This window comes from Mytilus edulis, chromosome 8 (assembly GCF_963676685.1).
Source record: "Mytilus edulis chromosome 8, xbMytEdul2.2, whole genome shotgun sequence".
Taxonomy (NCBI): Eukaryota; Metazoa; Mollusca; class Bivalvia; order Mytilida; family Mytilidae; genus Mytilus; species Mytilus edulis.
Genome location: NC_092351.1, coordinates 37,336,937 through 37,357,328, shown reverse-complemented (window position 1 = coordinate 37,357,328; position 20,392 = coordinate 37,336,937). Strand labels below are relative to the sequence as shown.

The 20,392-nt window shown below is 33.3% G+C and overlaps 1 protein-coding gene and 1 long non-coding RNA gene across 2 annotated transcripts in view; one reads left to right on the top strand and one right to left on the bottom strand.

Annotated features, from left to right (window-relative positions):
- The first annotated feature begins 6,737 nt into the window (after window positions 1-6,737).
- LOC139486997 (uncharacterized) lies at window positions 6,738-8,352 on the top strand. Its single transcript, XR_011655708.1, has 2 exons — window positions 6,738-7,160; window positions 7,873-8,352. It is a non-coding gene; the product is annotated as an uncharacterized lncRNA (long non-coding RNA).
- A 7,985-nt stretch (window positions 8,353-16,337) lies between these two features.
- Window positions 16,338-20,392, bottom strand: part of LOC139486793 (protein dachsous-like) — a 64,692-nt gene continuing 60,637 nt past the window's right edge. The window contains exon 19 of the mRNA XM_071271765.1: window positions 16,338-20,220. Within this exon, the coding sequence (XP_071127866.1) occupies window positions 17,682-20,220 (2,539 nt within the window). The 3' untranslated portion in view covers window positions 16,338-17,681. The remainder of the gene's footprint in view (window positions 20,221-20,392) is intronic.

Sequence of the window (20,392 nt, the reverse complement as noted above, 5' to 3'; positions counted from 1 at the left end):
GATAATAATTCTCTATACCACATTTCTTGGCATATGTGCAAACACCATATTAGAACTACATCGGTATGAAGAGAGACTGAACCAGGTAGATAAAGTTCGTGTGAAGCAATCCAACGAGATCGAAGAATTAAAATCGGTTGTTCAGACTCAGAAAAATGAAATCACAAAATTGAAGATTACACTTTTTCAGGTGGCACGATTACAAGGAATTCACGAAAAATCCATTTCGGTTCTACGAAAACTCATAATAAAGTCAAAGATCAACTTAAAATCGACACCAGGAGAGAATACTTTGTTGAGAAAGGACAACCAAGACAAGAACTTGGAACGAATTTCAGAAATAATACCAAGTGATTTTTTTATTAACCGAGGTTAGTCCTTTTTATAATTCAATTTCAAAGTATATTGAAAAAAAATAATACATATCTTGGAAAAATAACAGGATTCCAATTTCACGGATACTTGGCATTTTATTGTTTAGTGCCAGTTTCTTTGTTGATCATTTTATGTCATTTAACTAATGATCTTTCCCCGAGGTCAAAGGAACAATCCATGTCAATGTCAAAAATGGGTGTTCTGGTCAATTTTCGACAGGAAGCATCGTTGTTGTCTTAAATATTTGAGATACGGTGTATGTTAGAACTCACTCTACCAAAACACCTTCTGGTCTAATTTTAAGCGATATCAATGGTAGTCCGTATTTTGCTGGATGGCTGATTTCATCGCTTTAAAAATTTAATAAAATTGAGAAACATGATAAATAGCTTATGTTAAACGCCAACCCACTATCTGTCGGAATACACTCGGATGGTAAAGATTTGTGTTATTGTTATAAAGTCTATTTTTGTAACTTTTAACGTAGACTAATGCCATTTCATATAATGAGGAAAAAAGGTGTGTGGTATATATCATGGAGAAAGCAATTAAACGACAAAAAAATACTAAAAATCATTTATACCGCACCATCCGATCAGCAACAATACACAGATGTTCACGCAAAATATCAGCTCTACATTGTCTACAAAAGTTCTGCAATCAATTCACCCGATGTTCTAATTACAAAAACAATTTTAGACAAACGCTCACGAAAATTCTATAGTTAAATTAATTAAACAAAAAACTCATCAAAGATACCCGACTTACAGTTTGATATGCCAGGTTTCGTCTGCATTTTGTTTAATGCTTAGTTCGTTTCTGTGTGTGTTAAATTTTAATGTTGTGTCGTTGTTCTCCTCTTATATCTAATGCGTTTCCCTCTGTTTAAGTTTGTAACCCGGGTTTTTTTTCAATCGAAGAATGCGTTTCGGACAGCGGTATACTACTGTTGCCTCTATTTATACTCACTGGTTTCGCTCGAATCAGAACAAATGGAAGAAGAACTAAATTGATTACCGAAAATTACGAAATTTTGGGCTAAATAAGTCCAATCTATGTTATGGTTGTAGAAACAGTTGTATTTTTTTGTCAACAGTTAATTTACAGAAAATTACATATGAATGATATTTCATGGCAACACAAAAGTGCTGAATACTGGGTTGGTGAATTCGCATTAGAATAGACAAAGACAATAGACTATTCAAAGAGTGTCGTACAAATATTACACATACTAACAGTTTAAATTCATTGTTTTCTCACTGACAAATTTTAGGAGAACAAACGTGTGATCGAAAGTAAAATCACAAAAATAATGAACTCCGATGAAAAATCAAAAAGGATAGAACAATGACAGGATGTAAAAGTACAGAGACACGTCATTGTTACAAAGAATCACTAAAATGTATATAGACTAAACATATTAGAAAAGATAAAGACAAGAATACAAAAATAATCATAGAACAATACCACAATGATGGGGTGTATAAGTATACAGCCACTTAAAATGGATATTACCAAAAACAGACTAAACGGTAAAAGTAATATAAGAATGACAAATCAAAGAATACTATAACACGTAATTAAGATGAAAATTACGTCAGTACCAAGAATCAAGACCATAGTGTATTATTTGTGCAGTTGATTCGGAATATTTATCAACAAGGTCTTGGTACCTTCCAATGACCTTCTTTTTAGAAAAGAACGACAAGTTTTTTGACAAACAGACACTGGTGACGTTTTGCGAAGTCTGAGTAGTTGCTGCGTGCTCTTGAATAGGTTGGATAAATGTATATCCCATATGCAGGTGAAGTTGGTAAATTGCTACAAAAGTGGGGGAGGGGGGATTGATAATTTCAAAATAAAAATCATCTCGTTTGTCATTGATTCTGGTACTGAGATGACTGTGTATGTCAAATTCGAGTTATACGTAAAAAAATAACGGGGCGGAGAAAACCGTGACTGTTGTTTCTTTAGTTTATAGTTCTGGGGTTACATTAACTGAAACCAATCAGAAAAGTTGGAGTTGTTAATGGAAAGAACATCATCAATATATCTTAATGTGAAATTAGGGGTCATCCATAATTGTCAACCATTTTCCAAAGTGTACAAAACGTACACTTTTTCAGACCCCCCACCCTCCCTCAAAAAGTGTACATCAACCATTTTCAGATTTCAAGAGAAGAATCGGTCATTCTCAATAAAAAGAAGATCCTGTCTATTATATTTTAGTTTAATATAGAAATTTGCATTGAAAAAAAAACTAAAACATATCTGACTGTTTTATTTGATGACATCTATGATGCTTGTGTTTTGTCAGAATAAAGAGTACAAAAATTAGTGTTTCCCCTATCACACAGTGGGAATGGTAACTCCAATAAAAAAAGGGCACCTAGAGCATGCAAAAGATTATCAAAAGGGCACATAAATTATGCTAAGAATCAAAGAAAGGGAAATACATGGTTATATTGCATTTGTAAAGTATGGACTGACAGTTGTTGATGGAATCAGAGCTCAAGACAGTAATCAATAAAAGTGTAATGTTTTAAAACATTTTGAGTTTTTAATTTTCCCGCCTGTATTTCTATTTAAAAGGTCCCTGTAAATATGCCATTCATGGCACTATTATCGTTTATGTATATATACTGTAACGTGTACATATATTGGATATTTTTTAAGTTAAGGTTAAACTTCATATGGAGGTGCTCCTAATTAAAGGAGGCTTATACGAAGAAAAAATCAGTTTACTTCCGGTTTACTGGTTAACTATTTTGGAACGCATTACAAGGAAATTAATCGAAGGACCAGTTTAAAATCTTTTCACAAAATGACGTCTTGTCAAAATCAAAACATTCAAAGAATTTAGCATGTTAGTGTTTCCATCAATTTTGTTTATTAAATAGAGTAAAACGATATCGATCAATAATAAAGCAGGTGAAATTGACAATCAGGGGTACTGAGAAATGCTTGCAAACTTTTTGTTTAAATAATTTTACTAGTTCATATTTTTGAAAGATTTAGTTTTCATATGATAATGATTTGATCTTGTAATCGTTCAATCCCGATTGAGTAGAATTATGATATCGAAATCAATATCATCAAGTGAAAATAATAAAGAAGAAATAAGAAGAGAAACACACCCAAGCCAATTTTCGATTTTATAAATCGACTTTCCTGACGGAAACGATATAAATTCCGGAAATAAAAAAAAAAGCGTACGGTAAAAATGTTGATTTTTTAACCCCCTCCCCCCAAGTGTACGTTTTGTACACTTTGGAAAATGGTTGACAATTATGGATGACCCCTTAAATGACCCGACTTCTTTTATCTTCTTGTTTTTATACAAGGCCTGGATGAGCTCCGATTTATATGAAATAAAGAAGAGATCGGCAAAAAGAGGCGCTCAGTCCGTTCCCATCGGAATGCTGGAAATTTGTCGAATAAGTCTACCGCAAAATTCAACAAATATGTTGTCAATATGAAACTCAAGCTTACTGATCGCTATAGTTCCTCTGTGTAGTATGTTTTACCCTTTTGTTCACTATTAACAAAATATGCCGTATGGTATGCCAAGTAATAAAGTCATAGCGTATGTTACCATTTTTATTTTGAAAAGCATTGTTGACTATTTCTTTTAGACGATTTTTCAATTATTTTGTTTTAGTCATGCATCCCATTATTTTACACATTTCCCTGGATATACTTTTCGATTAATTTGACATGACATATTTGATAGTTATCAATTTTGACTGCTTGATACCAACTATAATCTCAATAACATGTGTGTCTGTATGTCTGGTTGGGTTGAGCACCCAAGTTTGTCAATATCAATAAACACTTGTCATGCAGATTTACGGATTAGCTAGCTATATAAGCATGTGTTCATTAATGTATTCATCAAAATATGTCTGTACCCAGCCAGGGAAATTAGTTGTTTTCTCTCGTTCCATTTGTTAATGAAGTTTAACCTTGTCAGTTTTTATTGACTCTCGTTTTCCATTTTAAAAAACAACAACCTTTTATTCTATATTAAGAATAGTTTGCCGTAATAGAAGCTTGCAGATGATGGAAAATATCGGTTCTTACTTGACAGTACAATTTCGTAAAGGTTGCTTTGCCTCTTCTTTACACCATAGGTAGTTAAGTAGTTTTTACCTTAGTATGTCCGATATTTTTTAAATCACGGTACAGTTTTTCACATTTTTCCCGGCCCTAAGCCCAGTTTTTAACATGAAAACGTCTTATCTTCGGTTTCAAAAACATAACATATTTGTAGGTTCATAAATATTTCCACTTAATAAAGGATATCAAGCAGTAATCGAATATAGTAACACACTTCTTAGTCTAAAGTCATCTGTTATCCTCTCTTTCCACCAATTGTCCTTGGTCTATCTGAAATTGGCGTGTCATATTATTCTGTTATGTTCCACATCTATCTGTCTCTTCACGTTTCAATCAGGCGTCATTTTTTATATACATTAAGGTTTTATTTATAGTTTTCAATATTGTGTTATATGTACTATTGTTTATCTAAGGACATTTTTACCATATGGTAGATTGTTGTTTGTCATTATGTTGTCTAATCTTTTAATTACCAAACGTGACTTATTCCCGATTGTGACTATTTTGTTGAGTGTTAATTCGCATTACTATAAGACGTGTTACGGTACTTGTCTATCCCAAATTCATGTATTTAGTTTAAATGTTTAATGTTATATTTGTAATTCTCATCGGATTTTGTCAAATGTGTTGACGTCTTTTCTTTTATATTTATGTGTGATGGTAAATAATATTAATCACCGCATTCATTTATTAGATTTCATTTTGTTCAACGTAATCAGTACGATATTTTACGTTTGAAGTAAGATTCAAAACAAACCGGACATAGCTTAATAATATAGTTAATTGCTACCTTAGTTTGCTATTAATAAATATTAAAATGTGCATTGTTATTAAATGCAATATCAGTATTTAGTTCAAATATGATCTTAAATCAATCCTAATTCTATCTTATTCATTAAAATGACGTCATTTTTCATTTTTTGATGATCTGTTTAACAAATTCAAATGACGTCATCATTTTTTTGTCATTTTTTACAATTTCAAATATGACGTCACTTGGCGTTGAGGTTTAAACTGATTCGGATGTGTCTACATTTTGTGTTGCAAATGTCTGGTTATGTAATGTATTTCAGTTGTTTCCTGTAATTAGTTAATATTTCAGTTCTATCATGTACAGCTTTTATTCAGTAATTTTATAAATTTACTGTATGCAAAAGTATAAATTATTCTAAATAATAAGGATGTTCTGGTACCTATTAAACAGAAAACCCTGGCCGTTTTTGGCACAACTTTTTTTATCTTTTGGTCCTAGATGCTGTTCGACTTTATGCTTGTTTCGGCTTTCAAACTTTTGTATCAGGGCATCACTAGTAGATCTTGTGTGGATAAAATGCACTTCTGGTGTATTAAAATTTTCAACTTGTTGCCTTTTGTTGGCTGTTGTTCGTGTGTTTCTTTGTCAATTGTATTCTCCAATTTATTTATATTGTAGTCCTGTGGTGTTGAGTTGTCATTTTAATGTTATATTTCACATGGCTATAAAAGGGGAGGTTTGGCATGCCACAAAACCAGTTTCAACCCGCCATTTTTTCCTTTAAAAATGTCCTGTACCAAGTCAGGAATATGGCCATTGTTATATTATAGTTCGTTTCTGTGTGTGTTACATTTTAACGTTGCGTCGTTTGTTTTCTCTTATTTTTTAGTGTAAATTCACATTGCGAAAAGACGTGTCACGGTACTTGTCCATCCCAAATTCATGTACTTGGTTTTGATGTTATATTTGTTATTCTCGTGGGATTTTGTCTGATGGTTGGTCCGTTTCTGTGTGTGTTACATTGTAGTGTTGTGTCGTTGTTCTCCTCTTATATTTAATGCGTTTCCCTCAGTTTTAGTTTGTTACCCCGATTTTGTTTTTTGCGGTATACTACTGTTGCCTTTATTTATCTGTTTGTCTTTTCTTTTTCGTTTTTAGCCACGGCGATGTCAGGGTTTTTCCCCCAACTTAGGAGTTTGATTGTCCCTCTGGTATATGTCGCCTCTCTTTTATAAGGTGTACAACCTTTTGATCATCTGCAAGTGTCTCTTGTATTTTTATTTGGAAAAATACAAAGTCTGCCATATTTCCAATTCATTGAAACCAACTGTGCTTGCTTTTTTATGAATACACACAATGGCAAGGGTGATGAATTATGTTTCTTTTCTTTATCTTGCATAGTGTTGAAAAAATCTGATCTACGTATCTACGGTCAAATTGTGATATTAACTGGAACATAATTGTTTATCTACAATTCACAGTAGACGGATTTAAAAGTACTAAAGAGGTAATATCAGTGTAATGTTGATAAAAATCCATGGAATTGTTATTTTGTTCGCCACTTTTCTTGGCATATGTGCGGACATTGCATTGCAACAACATGGTTATGAAGAAAGACTTACTAAGGTCGAATCAGTTGTTTTGAGGCAAACCAAAAAGATCGAGGATCTAAATATGATTGTTTTGACTCAGAAAAAAGAAATCTTACACCTGCAGATGACACTTTCCAAGGTGACACGATTACAAAGAATTCATGATAACTCTTTTTCTGTTCTTCGAACACTTATTATGAAGTCAAAGTCCAACATAGAATCGGCACCAGCAGATGATACTTCGTTGAGAGAGGACAATCAAAACAGGGACTTTGAACCATTATCAAAAATAAGAAAGGGAGAAGTTTCACTTGATAGAGGTTAGTGCTTGTTTTCATGTTCATGTTATATAAGTATGTGCGCAATAAAATGCAATTCAGTTGGATGAATACAAATAGGTCCACATCTCACAAACACTTTGCTCATCGTTTTCGGTAAGATATATGTTCACACTATATGTGTGTTGTTCTTTTTTTTCATTTATATGTTTCGGAGTTTAGTGTGACGTCGATTTTCGTTGAACTAGTACTCATTTTTATTCAGGGGCCTGCTGACGACTGCCTGTGTTGAAGATCTATGGGTCGCCTTGGCCTGTTTTCTACTCGTTGGTCGGGTTGTTCTTAAAAATTCCCCGTTTCCATTCTCAATTTTATAGAATGTGGAAGGATTTAAGGACTGGGAACCACGAAACAACAGGTGTCCCACGTACTTCTATCAGGTCATTTTTATTATGATTTGATTGAAGAAGACTTTTAAAATTTCCGGTTTACAAAATCATTATTTTTTCGAAAAACTAAGGATTGTCTAATCCCAGGCATAGATTACCTTAGACGTATTTGGCACAACTTTTTTTGGAATTTTGGGTCCTCAATGGTCTTCAACTTTGTACTTGTTTGGCTTTATAAATATTTTGATATGAGCGTCACTGATGTGTCTTATGTAGACGAAACGCGCGGCTGGTGTACTAAATTATAATCCTGGTACCTTTGATAACTATTAGTATTATTCATTCAAAATTGTGTCATATTTCAGTATCACAGCTTATGGATAGGCAAGCGGTTAGACAAACTACCCAAACGGTTGCATTCTACGCACAACTGAGTCACAATGAGGAGAGCCCAGGACCGCACCACACTATAGCATTTGATTCAGTTAAGACCAATATTCACAACAGCTACAATCGTTATACAGGCGCCTTCAGTGCTCCGATCAATGGAGTATACGGGTTTATATATACATTGAGTATGTCTTGCCATGGTTATGGAGTATTCGAATTTATTAAGAATGACGAGGTGGAGGGGACGATCCATGTGAATGTCGACGGTGGATGTGCTGGCCAATTTACAACTGGAAGCGTCATCCTTGCCTTAAATGTTGGAGATACTGTGTATGTAAGAACCCACTCTACCATATCGCCTACTGGTCGCATTCTAAGTGATAGAAATGGTAGTCCATACTTTACTGGCTGGTTGATTGCACCGCTTTGAATACTAATAAAATGTTAAAGATAAAGTCTTTATTATCTTACAAATTTGTATGCCAGACTCGTGTTACGGTTTCATAAGACTGAATAGTGACGCTTGCATCAAAAAATTAAAGCGAAAGGCAATGTTTGAGTACAGCAACCACATGAAACATATTGACATACACACAAAAGCAAGCAGGCGCACACAATCAAAATGTACCAGTAAACATAAGCTTCCAAGCAATAGACAAAATGTACAGGTTACATAAGCTCATTAGCAATTGACCAGATATACAGATCAACAAGCTCCCCAGCAATAGACAAAATGTACAGGTAAAAATATTCTCCTCAGCAATAGACAAAATTTACAGGTTAATATAAGCTACTCAGCAATAAACTTAATGTACAGGTGAACATAAGATCGTCAACAATAGATAAAATGTATAGGTAAACATAAGCTCCTCAGCAATAGACAACAAAATACACAGGTTAACATATTCTCCCCAGCAGTAGAAAATATAGTTATCAAAGGTACCTGGATTATAATTTAGTACGCCAGACGCGCGTTTCGTCTACATAAGACTCATCAGTGACGCTCATATCAAAATAGATATAAAGCCAAACAAAGTTGTAGAGCATTGAGAATCCAAAATTCCAAAAAGTTGTGCCGAATACGGCTTATGTAATATATGCCTGGGATAAGAAAATCCTTAGTTTTTCGAAAAATTCAAAGTTTTGTAAACAGGAAATTTATAAAAATGACTACATTATATACAAAATGTACAGGTGAACATATTTTCCTAAGCAATAGACAAAAAAACAGGTTAATTAGACTATTTACCGGATTTGTAATCACATAAGCAACACGACGGGTGCCACATGTGGAGCAGGATCTGCTTACCCTTCCGGAGCACCTGAGATCACCCCTAGTTTTTGGTGGGGTTCGTGTTGTTTATTTTTTAGTTTTCTATGTTGTGTCATGTTTACTATTGTTTTTCTGTTTGTCTTTTTCATTTTTAGCCATGGCGTTGTCAGTTTGTTTTAGATTTATGAGTTTGCCTATCCTTTTGGTATCTTTCGTCCCTCTTTTAACATATGCTCATAATTAGCAATTGACCAAATTTACAGATCAACATAAGTTCCTTATCAATAGACTAAATGTACAGGTTAACATATTCTCCTCAGCAATAAACAAAATGTGCAGGTTAACATAAGCTTCTCAGCAATAGATTAATGTACAGGTAAACATAAGCTCCTCGGCAATAGACAAATGTACAAGTTAAAATAAGCTCGTCAGCAATAGACGAAATGTACAGCTTAACATAAGCTCCTCAGCAATAATCAAATATCTACGTAATATGTCAAATTGTAAATGATCTAGAGTAACATTTCAAAAACTATCAAAGATCTGCAATCAAATATATACAAGCGTTCCAACTGGGGAAAATAAAGACAACCATTTTCTAGATTCATGATTTTGGACAGGCATATAATCAGTCGTTTCACAACAGCTTCTTTCAAATTGAATAATGGTCAAAGATTGGCTAAAAGATATTATCTAGTTCTGTTTTGCTGGTTTTGAGCTTTTTTATACTTTGTTATCTCGATTGAAATACATGCGTGTTTTATTAAAGAAAATGACGGTCGAAAACTGTTTTATCAAAATACCAGTACTCAATGTTCACAATATTTGTTATGCCAAAATCGTTCAGGATACCCGGATCAAAATCATTTCCCCTCTCCTGTTTTTAAAATCCTTCACAAGAAAGTTTAAAATTCATTTGCATCTACGTAGCATGTTTCAGTTTTCTTGTGTCATCTTCGCTTTCATATTTTATTCATCTTTTCCACAACCCGTTCTGGATCTGAGACTGGCCTGTCACATTCTTATGTAGGTTTTTAAAATGTTTGTTAGGTTCACCATTTTTTTTGTGACTTGGAACCCAAACATTTTCCACCATGCAGTTGATTAAACTATCCATATGAGAATTCTGCACATACTTTGGGAGACAACATGATTAGCAAGTGGGTAAAATGCGTGTCTCTTTCGGTTAATTTAGTATAATAATTCGTAATTTTATTGAAAATACCTTCCTTTTAATTAAGGCACTGGCTACGGTTACATGGAAATGTAACAATAAAAAAAATATTATTGTTACATCGGAGACTAATTGCCGGAATGCAAAGTTGGGTAAGGAACCGATTAATTACGAATGTAACAATAATTATTGAGGCTACGGTTACATTGTGTTATTGTTACATGAAAAACAGCAATGTACGCTAGATTTATTAAATTTAAATTTTCTATAGTTATGTTGCTTAATTCTTTCATATGTACTAAACAATTATACTTCTAATAATGATAAATAATAAATATTATTATTCAGCAAATGGCGTTTAAATAGTTTTACGTATTTATAATGGTTTTGATGTTCTTAAAGGTACAACTTAAGATTAGCAGTGCAAAAGGCGAAAAATGGTTTGTTGTTGAGAACTCGGGCTGAGAAAAGTGTTCACTTTTTTATGTATTGAACTGCACATCTACTCTTATTACTGTCATTATACTTTGAACAATGGATGAAGACATTTCTATTACCAATTTTGTTTTGGATGAAAAATTTTAAACTTGGGATGCGTTTGATACGAAACTGAAACAATATCAAGAAACAAAATTTCTTACAGCTATAGGAACAAACTCTGAAAAAAATGATACATCAAAAGCAAGGTTTGCTAACTCCTAAGTTGGATACTGAAATTTAAGGTAAACCTAAAATCCGTAATGGACGGCAGTGCGATCATATCGAAAGACGACATGAAACTATACCACATGCTTTCAACCAAAATATCGGATAAGGAAGTATTTCTCACCAGAAGCATGGCAAACATTAAAGATTGCCTTATCTTCTAAAAGGAATATTGCAGAATAGAATTGCACGGTATGCAATACAGACGTTCGTAATGCGGCATCACTGGTGTGTGATGGCAGCTTGGAGTGGATTCATCAAAAATGCGTCGGACTTAAACATGCTCCAAAACCACTTACTCGGGATATGTAGAAACTGTCTTTGTAAATACAAAAATAAAGAAATTGTATGTATTGTAAATATAAAATAAACGTCATCAATTTTTATGAATTAGTACATATTACAAGTCCCATCGTACATTGCTGTTTCAAGTTCATGTAACAATAACGCTATGTAACCGTAGCCTCAATATTTATTTTTACATTCGTAATTAATCAGGTCCTTACCCGACCATGCATTCCGGTATTTAGTCTCCAATGTAACAATAATATTTTTATTATTGTTACATTTCCATGTAACCGTAGCCAGTGCCTTTAATTAACCGGTGTTAACTACACCTTATTTTCAATTTAAATTTTCATATCTTTTATTGTATAGCCATCCTTTTGTATTATAGAATCAAGACTTCTGAGCGATGTCACATCAGCGCCAGACATTCGAACGGTTGCATTCTTTGCACAAATGAGTCACAACGAATTGAACCCAGGACCACACCATATTATAGTATTCGATTTAGTGAAGACCAATATTCACAACAGCTATAATCATTTTACAGGCGCCTTCACTGCTCCAATCAATGGAGTATACGGATTCATATATACCTTGAGAATGTATTGCAAAGCGTTTGGATCATTCGAAATTGTGAAAAACGACGACGTAGAGGGAGCCAACCATGTTAAAGTCATAAGAAACCTCAGATTGAAAAAAATATGCCTATGTTTTTCATAACTAAATGGATAGTTTTCATTATACAACTTATGTACCTATACTTTTTTCTGAGTAAAAATCTTTAATTTGTCCACATTTAGAAGAAGTTTACTTATTTTCCGTATGCATAGTGACCTGAGCGTAACCCTCCTCGTAAAAATCCGGTGGTCGCAATACCCATGGATCTGTCATTAAAATAAACGATTCTCTGATTGAACATGTTCAACACGTGCTCAATACCCTAGCTTTTTGTTATTTGTTTACTTTAAGGTGACAATCGGTTAACTTCGGCTTCAAAACACGGCATTTAATGAGCAGACATATTTGTTAAATCATTACAGACACAGAGAGAAAAAATTGACGGTTATACGTTATATTTGCGTAAAAAATGATAAATCGTGCACAGAGGACTAAGTTTATGATATATACATGCATTGGTAAAAGAATTGCCTTTAAATTTGGATAAACATTTTTATTCACCACTCACTCGTTTCATATGAATTTAATGTCGAACATGGATGTTCTGGCCAATTTGCAACAGGAAGTGTCATTGTTGCCTTTGATACGGTGTTTGTATCACCTAATGGTAACATCCTAAGTGATATAAATTATGGAACGCCATGACTGCCTTATGTTGATGATCAGCATTATATGCAGTTCTCACACCATTATATGCAGTGCTCACAACATTATGTGCAGTGCTCACACCATTATATGAAGTGCTCACACCATTATACGCAGTGGCCCAAACATTATATGCAGTGGTCACAACATAATATGAAGTGGTCAAAACAGTATATGAAGTGGTCACAACATTATATGAAGTGGTCACAACATTATATGAAGTGGTCACAACATTATTCGTTTTTTGTTGATGAAGGTGATGATCGATGATGGTGATAATGATGTTTGATGTATGATGAGATTGATGCATGATGAGATGATTCGGTAAACTTCGGGGTTTTTTTGCGGAAATCTCTTGTGGAGAGTTGTCTCATTGGCAATCATACCACATCTTCTTTTTTTTATATATATTTCTTACCTATTTTGTTTATAACCAAGAAATCGAAACCGATGACCCTGATTTTAATTTTCCTGTAAGCACATTGTTTATGATCGTTTATAGAGTGATCTCCTCATATTTGATATCAAAATTTTGCTATTTAGGTTTTCTTCCTACCACACAAAGTTGGCATTTCCACTTATTAACTACAAAATCTGACAGTTTTACACAACCTGTAGATTAAAACAAGCTCTGTTGTATTCAGGGTGTGCCGACAAACTTTGATTATTTTCAATTGAAAAATATCTTTTTGAAAAAGGCACAAAGCCCACTATCCTGTGTTGCAAAAACAGTTACAAAATTTTTACAAATATATTCATTAATAGGTACAAATAAAATTCAGAATGGAAATTGGAATGTGTCAAAGAGACAACAACCCGAACAAAGAGCAAATAACAGCTAAAGGCCACCAGTGGGTTTTCAATGCAGCGAGAAAATCCCGCACCCGGAGGCGTCCTTCCGCTGGCTTCTAAACAAAAATGTACACTAGTTCAGTGATAATGGACATCATACTAAACTAAAATATATTTAAGAAACAAAAATTCAAAATTATACAAGACTAACAAAGGCCAGAGGCTCCTGACTTGGGACAGGCGCAAATTTTCGGCGCCTTATGACGTCAGCAAAGTAATACCAATCACTCATCTGTACATTATTAACCACATGCACATGAACTAGCTTGGCGTTTTTAATAGAGTAAACAGAGTAAAAACTCTTTGTTATTTTTGAATAAGATTTATTTGTTGGAGAACAAAAGTATACAAGTATAATAGTCCCATATATTAGTATAATAGTCCCTGAGACAGAGAGAAGTTTTAAGAAATGTTAGTCTAGCATTTACTAGTATTCGTAACTGAGACTTTTTAATAAATATTTAAAAAGCAATATGTTGGAGTTCTTTAAAACAAAGTTTTTAATTGTTTAAAACTTATGATGTATGTCTATAGACCAGTACCTATACTTAGTATCAAGTCCCTGTATAGACTCAAAATAAGAAATACGAAATACACGGCAAACTACTGTCAAATTTAGTGAACTAAGATTGTTATGTAAGTGTTGTAGCCATATCTCTTTGTTTTTCTTCTTTTGGTTTTATGCTTCAAAACACATGGAATTGGTTGACCCTTTATATCAAACTACATGTAAGAGTCCCAAGTGGTGAAGTTGAAATCATCCCTTCATAAATTTTATCTGGGACTATTATACTAACTAATAGTCCCAGATTTTATGAAATATTTTTGTCCCAGATTAGGACGGATAATTTCTAATAGTTGTTACTATAATCCCATCTCCTTTTCTAAGAATGCTGTGATCTTCTGAATTGAGACTTATCAACAGGTGTGAACTTGCATGAGCATCACGACGGGTTCAACATGTAGAGCACAATCAGTCTACCCTCCTGAAGCACATGAAATCCCACCCAGTTTTGGGTGGGGTTCGTGTTGCTCAGTTTGCAGTTTTCTATATATAAAAAAGAAGATGTGGAATGATTGCCAATGAGACCAAAATGAAACAGTAATTAACAACGGCCTTCAACAATGAGCAAAGCCCATACCGCATAGTCAGCTATGTTGTGTTTGTCAGTTTATTTTTTAACCATGGCGTTGTTAGTTTATTTTTGATCAATGCTTTTGAATATCCCTTTTAGTTTCTTTTATAAGTTGTTTTATGTGAAGAAATTCGGAGGCGAAATCTGTGTAAGGTGAAACAGGATATCTTATGCCTTTGTTTTATAAGTTTGGCGACTATGTTGACTGCATCTTTATCATAAAACTTGAAAAAAAATCTACAATAAATATGCCTCATCTCATAAATTTCATTTAAAAAATAAACAATAAAGGTTGTTTGAGAACAATTCTTTACGACATAGTGATGATTTCAGATTGTGAACTTTTCATTTCTATAACTTTCTAGTAACATTCCAGCAGCATATCGAGCATACATCTCTGAGTTGATCAAAATTCACTAGCATGCATTTATTTGATTTCCTTGATAGAGGGTTGCTTTTAACAAGAAAGCTATTAAACCACGAGTTCACGAGGATGAAGTTGAAATCATGCCTTCGTAAATTTTAAGGACACTATCAAGACCATTATGGAATAAGTGTTTCACAGATGACAAAATATTCGATTCTTTTGTAACCAATACCACATCCTTTTTTCCTCAAATATGACTGAAAGAACAATACCTATTACTTGATTTGTACTAACAAGAGCAACATGATGGATGCCACATTAGGAGCAGGATCTGCTGGTCCTTCTGGGGCACCCAAGATTACCCTGATGAGGTTTTTGTTGCTCAGTTTTTTTAATTTTCTAGGTTGTTTGGTGTAGTTGTTCGTCTTTTGATTGTTTTAGTTTTTCTTTCTTAAATTTGACATTGTTTTTTTTTTTATACAATGAGTTTTAATGGTATCTTTATACTCTCTTTTAATTGTTGCTTGTTTATCTTACAAATTATTAGATTAGAACAAATATTCCAAATAACAAATGAGAGTTGGGAAAATGAAGGAATCCATTACAACGGCAAAAAAAAAACATATTACAAAATGTATCAACAGAAATCCAAATTTCAGTATCATATCAATTGATTTTCTATAGGGTGTCTTTTTTATGTTGTAATGTTACATTGCTGTCTCAGGGTTAGGGTGAAGGTTGGCACATGTTAAAACAGTTTAACCAGCTGCATTTTTATGCACCTGTCCTAAGTCAGAAGCTTGTTGTTTAGTGATTGCTGTTTACCGTATAAGTGTGATTTAAAGGTGTCTCTCATTTATTGTTTGTTTATACAGATTAGATCATTGGTTTTCCTGTTTGAATTGTTTTACACCAGTCATTTTGGGGCCTTAATGGCTTGTTGTTATGTGGGGAGTCAAGGCTCCATGTTGAAGTGCATACTTTGTTTGTTTTCTATACATCGCGACATTGATGGAAAGTTGTCTCATTGGCACTCATACCACATCTTCTTATTTATATAAACAACAATACAAAGGAGCAGTGTTAGAGATTTGTGAACACATTATACTGAATTAACACTATGAAATTTTGTGACAGTATCAAGGTTTTTTTGAAACCATGTGCTGTGTGTTGTTATACATATGTCTATTTTTCAGGAGTTGGATGTTGGTGGTTGCATGGTGTGATGGATAATGGTTAGGTAATTCCTTGCATACTTAATATATATATTACACTATGCCAGTAGAATCAAATGCTTATAAAGAAATAATAACAAATATATGTAAAGTTATTAATTCATCTTTTTTCTTTTATTAAAAAATATAATATTTGGTATGACGCATCATGATTTAATGAATAATATATACAATGAATGATTGTATGAAGACTGGAATTTTCTCCCATGGAAATTGGAGTTACCTCCCATATGCACTTTTAAAGTTAATAACAAACATATTTGAACAATTATTATTATGTGTATAAATATGATAGAAGACATTGCAATTAGTAAATGCAACAACTGTAACATAACAAAATCATAAAACTAAAGCTAAATAGAATCTAATCCATGTTATACCACTAAAATATTTGGTTTAAAATCGTTTGACTTCAATAAATAATGCAATTATCAACAACAAATTTTACACTTTTCTGTTTTTGTGTAAAAATTAAGAAATCTATAAAATTCAAAAATGAATTGAACTTTTCAATGAAATATTTCTAGTATTTAAAGTTGCTTTGAATAAGATTTTTTTTGTTATTATTTATCATTATGTCACTATTTATATTGTTTTCCCCCCATTGTTTACCAGTAACTTAAATGATGCCTTTTATTTGTTGTTGAGTATATATATGTTTCAATCTAAATGTGACCGATCATTAAGAAAATGTTATAAGTTCATTATAAAACAAACCAATTAATAAGAAAATATTTCATAAAATTAAAAGTGCAATAATAAGAAAAGGAACAAACTGTCACTGTTTGGCAAAAAAACCCAAATCAAGACAACAAAATATTGTAAAATGACAACAAAATATAGTAAAGCTAATCAAGATAAAGAGAATAAATATAAGAGAACTAATTAATAAAGCTGTATAGTAGAGAATTATTGTAAAATTTTATAAATATCCAGATCTTTTTTATATGAGTTTAATGTTATTAATTGCACTTTGTCTGATCAAAGATATGATAGTTTGACCTATTTTAATGTAACATGCCTAAGTAAGGTAAAATTAAGCACATTTATTGTAAGTATAGTTTATGACATTTAAATAGAACCTTTGGCACATTAATGTCCCTAAATATTTACATGATAATCGACACAAATGAAAAATATCATCCTTTTAAAGGAAGCAGACAAAAACAAGGACTATAGCATATTGCTTATTGTTTCAATTACTTTGTGTATGAATCACGACTGAAGGTTTTAGAACATATAAATTTTGATCATTAAAATATGAAATGATTTTAATGGTTTAATAAAAAACACTACATAAAAATTGGTATAAAAATATCTAGAAATTGTTCAACATGTAAAAAATTGCATATTTTTGTAAGTAATCATAAACCAATAGATAAAAAAATTAGTTAGAACAAATATTTCAACAACTAATTAAAATTACACATTTTAAATTCTTAATTCCTCCTCTGGATCATGTGACAAGATAACCTGTCCACTGCCATGGTGACGACCTCTATTTTGCATACCACGATTTGTATTTTGATGAGAATGTACCATGTTTTGCATGTTTTGTCCATTATAAGACGGCTCCGGACTCCTTGTTGCTAATGGAGACAGCGATGGTGTAAATGACGGAGTTAATGCAGGGGAGGTAAAACTTGATTCATGTGCTATAGGAGAACGAGGCATATTTTGAAAAGATGTAGTCATGTTATTATTAGTCCGTTTCGATTTGCTTGAACCATGACTAGATCTGATAGGCTGAGGAACAGAGGTGGGCGGAGCATTTGTAATGATTGGCGGTGGCACCATTTTCACCTGAGGATTCAATGAAGAGTTTATAGTTCTCTGAGGAACTGTTTGCACTGGCTGTTTTTTTGGTTGAATAGAATCGTCTTTTAATCTAGCAATTTCAACAAAAACATGAGCTAATGGTTGATACTGTGGTCCCCAATTCAACAAATAGTCCCAGTTATAAGAACCTGAGTATTCTTCTTCACTATTTATCACATTAGATACTGTTCCCTCATGTTGAGGTTCAATTTCATGGAAACCCATGTCTTTACCACTTTCACTATAGCTTATATCATTAATTGGACCAAATTTGCTATAGTCTATTTCAGAAATATTAATACTTTCATTGTCCCCACCTCCTTCATCACAATAATGTTCTATCGGTTTTGATTTTTTATTAGTTACAGTTGTGTCTATGCCAAGTTTGGCTAAATAGTCTTTAGAATTTTGAACCGAAGGTTCTGATAAATTGTCATCATCTGGTAGACCAGAATCTGGCATATTTTTACTACGATATCCACTTGATGAATTTAGAACAGACTGTGAATTAATCCTCATAACTTCATCATCCTCATCTGCTTCCACGGAGCCACGCCCACTTGAAGCAGAGTGATGAGATTGTTCAGAAACATCTGGTGTTGTAATCATGTGTTCCTTGTAGTTGTAAGCCTCTCTAGCCTTTGGAGAAGAGGCAGGAAAATCAAAAGCATCGTTAAAATCTCCTTCATAAACTTGTGCTACAGGAGGCACTTTCCTGCTTCTATAACGCACTACAACAAGAACAACTATTATTAATGAAATGATCACTATTATCACTAAAACAATGATTATAATAACAGTGGTAGATACGCCTTCTTCTGGCTGAGTCTGAGGAAGAAGTGTACATCCAGAACAACTTTGATCAATTTGTATTTCTAAAACTGCTGTAGTCTTTTTAGCATCTTCTACAGCAGAACTTGCTTTCACTACTAAAGTTACTAAATCACTATCCAATGAACGTTTCTGACGTAAATCTAACCCAACTGATCTTTTCCTCCGGTTTTCAGGGTTATCATTAAATCCAAGTTTTACATAGACAAGTCCTGTTGTCATATTGATTCCAAAATAGTCTAGATTGTCATTGTTTTCACTTAACGTGTAGAAAATCCTACCAGCATCACCCCCGTCTTTATCTGTAGCGTTAACCTGACCGATCACCGTATTAGGCTTAGCATTTCCAGGGACAGAAAAAACAAACTTATCAGAGAAAAACTCTGGTGAAAATTCATCCACATCAGCTATTTTAATGACAACAGGAGCAGATGTGTATCGACCTCCAACATCCGTAGCTATAATGGTAAGTTCATAATTATGACTTCCTGTTTGAAGAAAAGGAAGATTTTCATAATCAAAATTTCTCTTAGTATAAATATTTCCATTTTTTGGATCAACATGGAAAAACTGATCATGATTTTTGTCAGAATCAATCTGATAGGTCAAAATTCCAAAGTGACCAGCATCTTTATCATTAGCATGAACCTCACTGACCAGTGTCATATTTGGCTCTTTTTCTTTAACCGTGAGGAAATAAAACGGTTGTGGAAAATGAGGTCCATTATCGTTGATATCAGTGACATTTATTTGGACCGAGGCATATCCAGAAAGCCTGATACTATTTGTACACTGTTTGCAATCTTTAGCACATATAACTAATTTATGTGATGTCCTTGTTTCGTAATCTAAAGGTGACCCTATATTTAAGTTTCCATTATCAGGGTTTATTTCAAATATCCCATCATCATTCCCTGAAGTTATAGAATATGATATTTCAGCATTTGATCCTGCGTCAGTGTCTTTTGCAGAGACCGACATAAACACTTGTCCTGTATTGTAATCTTCTGGTAAAGTAATACCGTAATCAGCTTGTGAGAACTCGGGTACAATATCATTCACGTCTCCGATGAAAATATTGACATTTGTAGAAGTGGTTTGAGGAGGTGAACCTCTGACGATGGCTGATACTTGGAGAGTATATTTGTCCTTTTTCTCCCTATCCAAATCCCTGTTAACAGATATAATTCCTGTTTTCTGGTTGATACGGAATTTGTTGTCTAGACCACTGACAATTGAATAATCAATTATATGACCAGATCCACTGATTCCAACTTGAAGCACTGAATAACCAGTTCTTTCTGATTCACTCACAACTGACCTAAAAGTACAGAGAACATATGTTAACTACTTTATTATGATTAAATGAAAAATGTTTATTTATTATTTCGATTGGACCATTGTGACATCGTGGAATGAGGTATAAACAAGAATGTGTCCATATAGGATGCCCCAACGCATTCTCTATGTTCAGTGAAATGTGAAATTGGGGT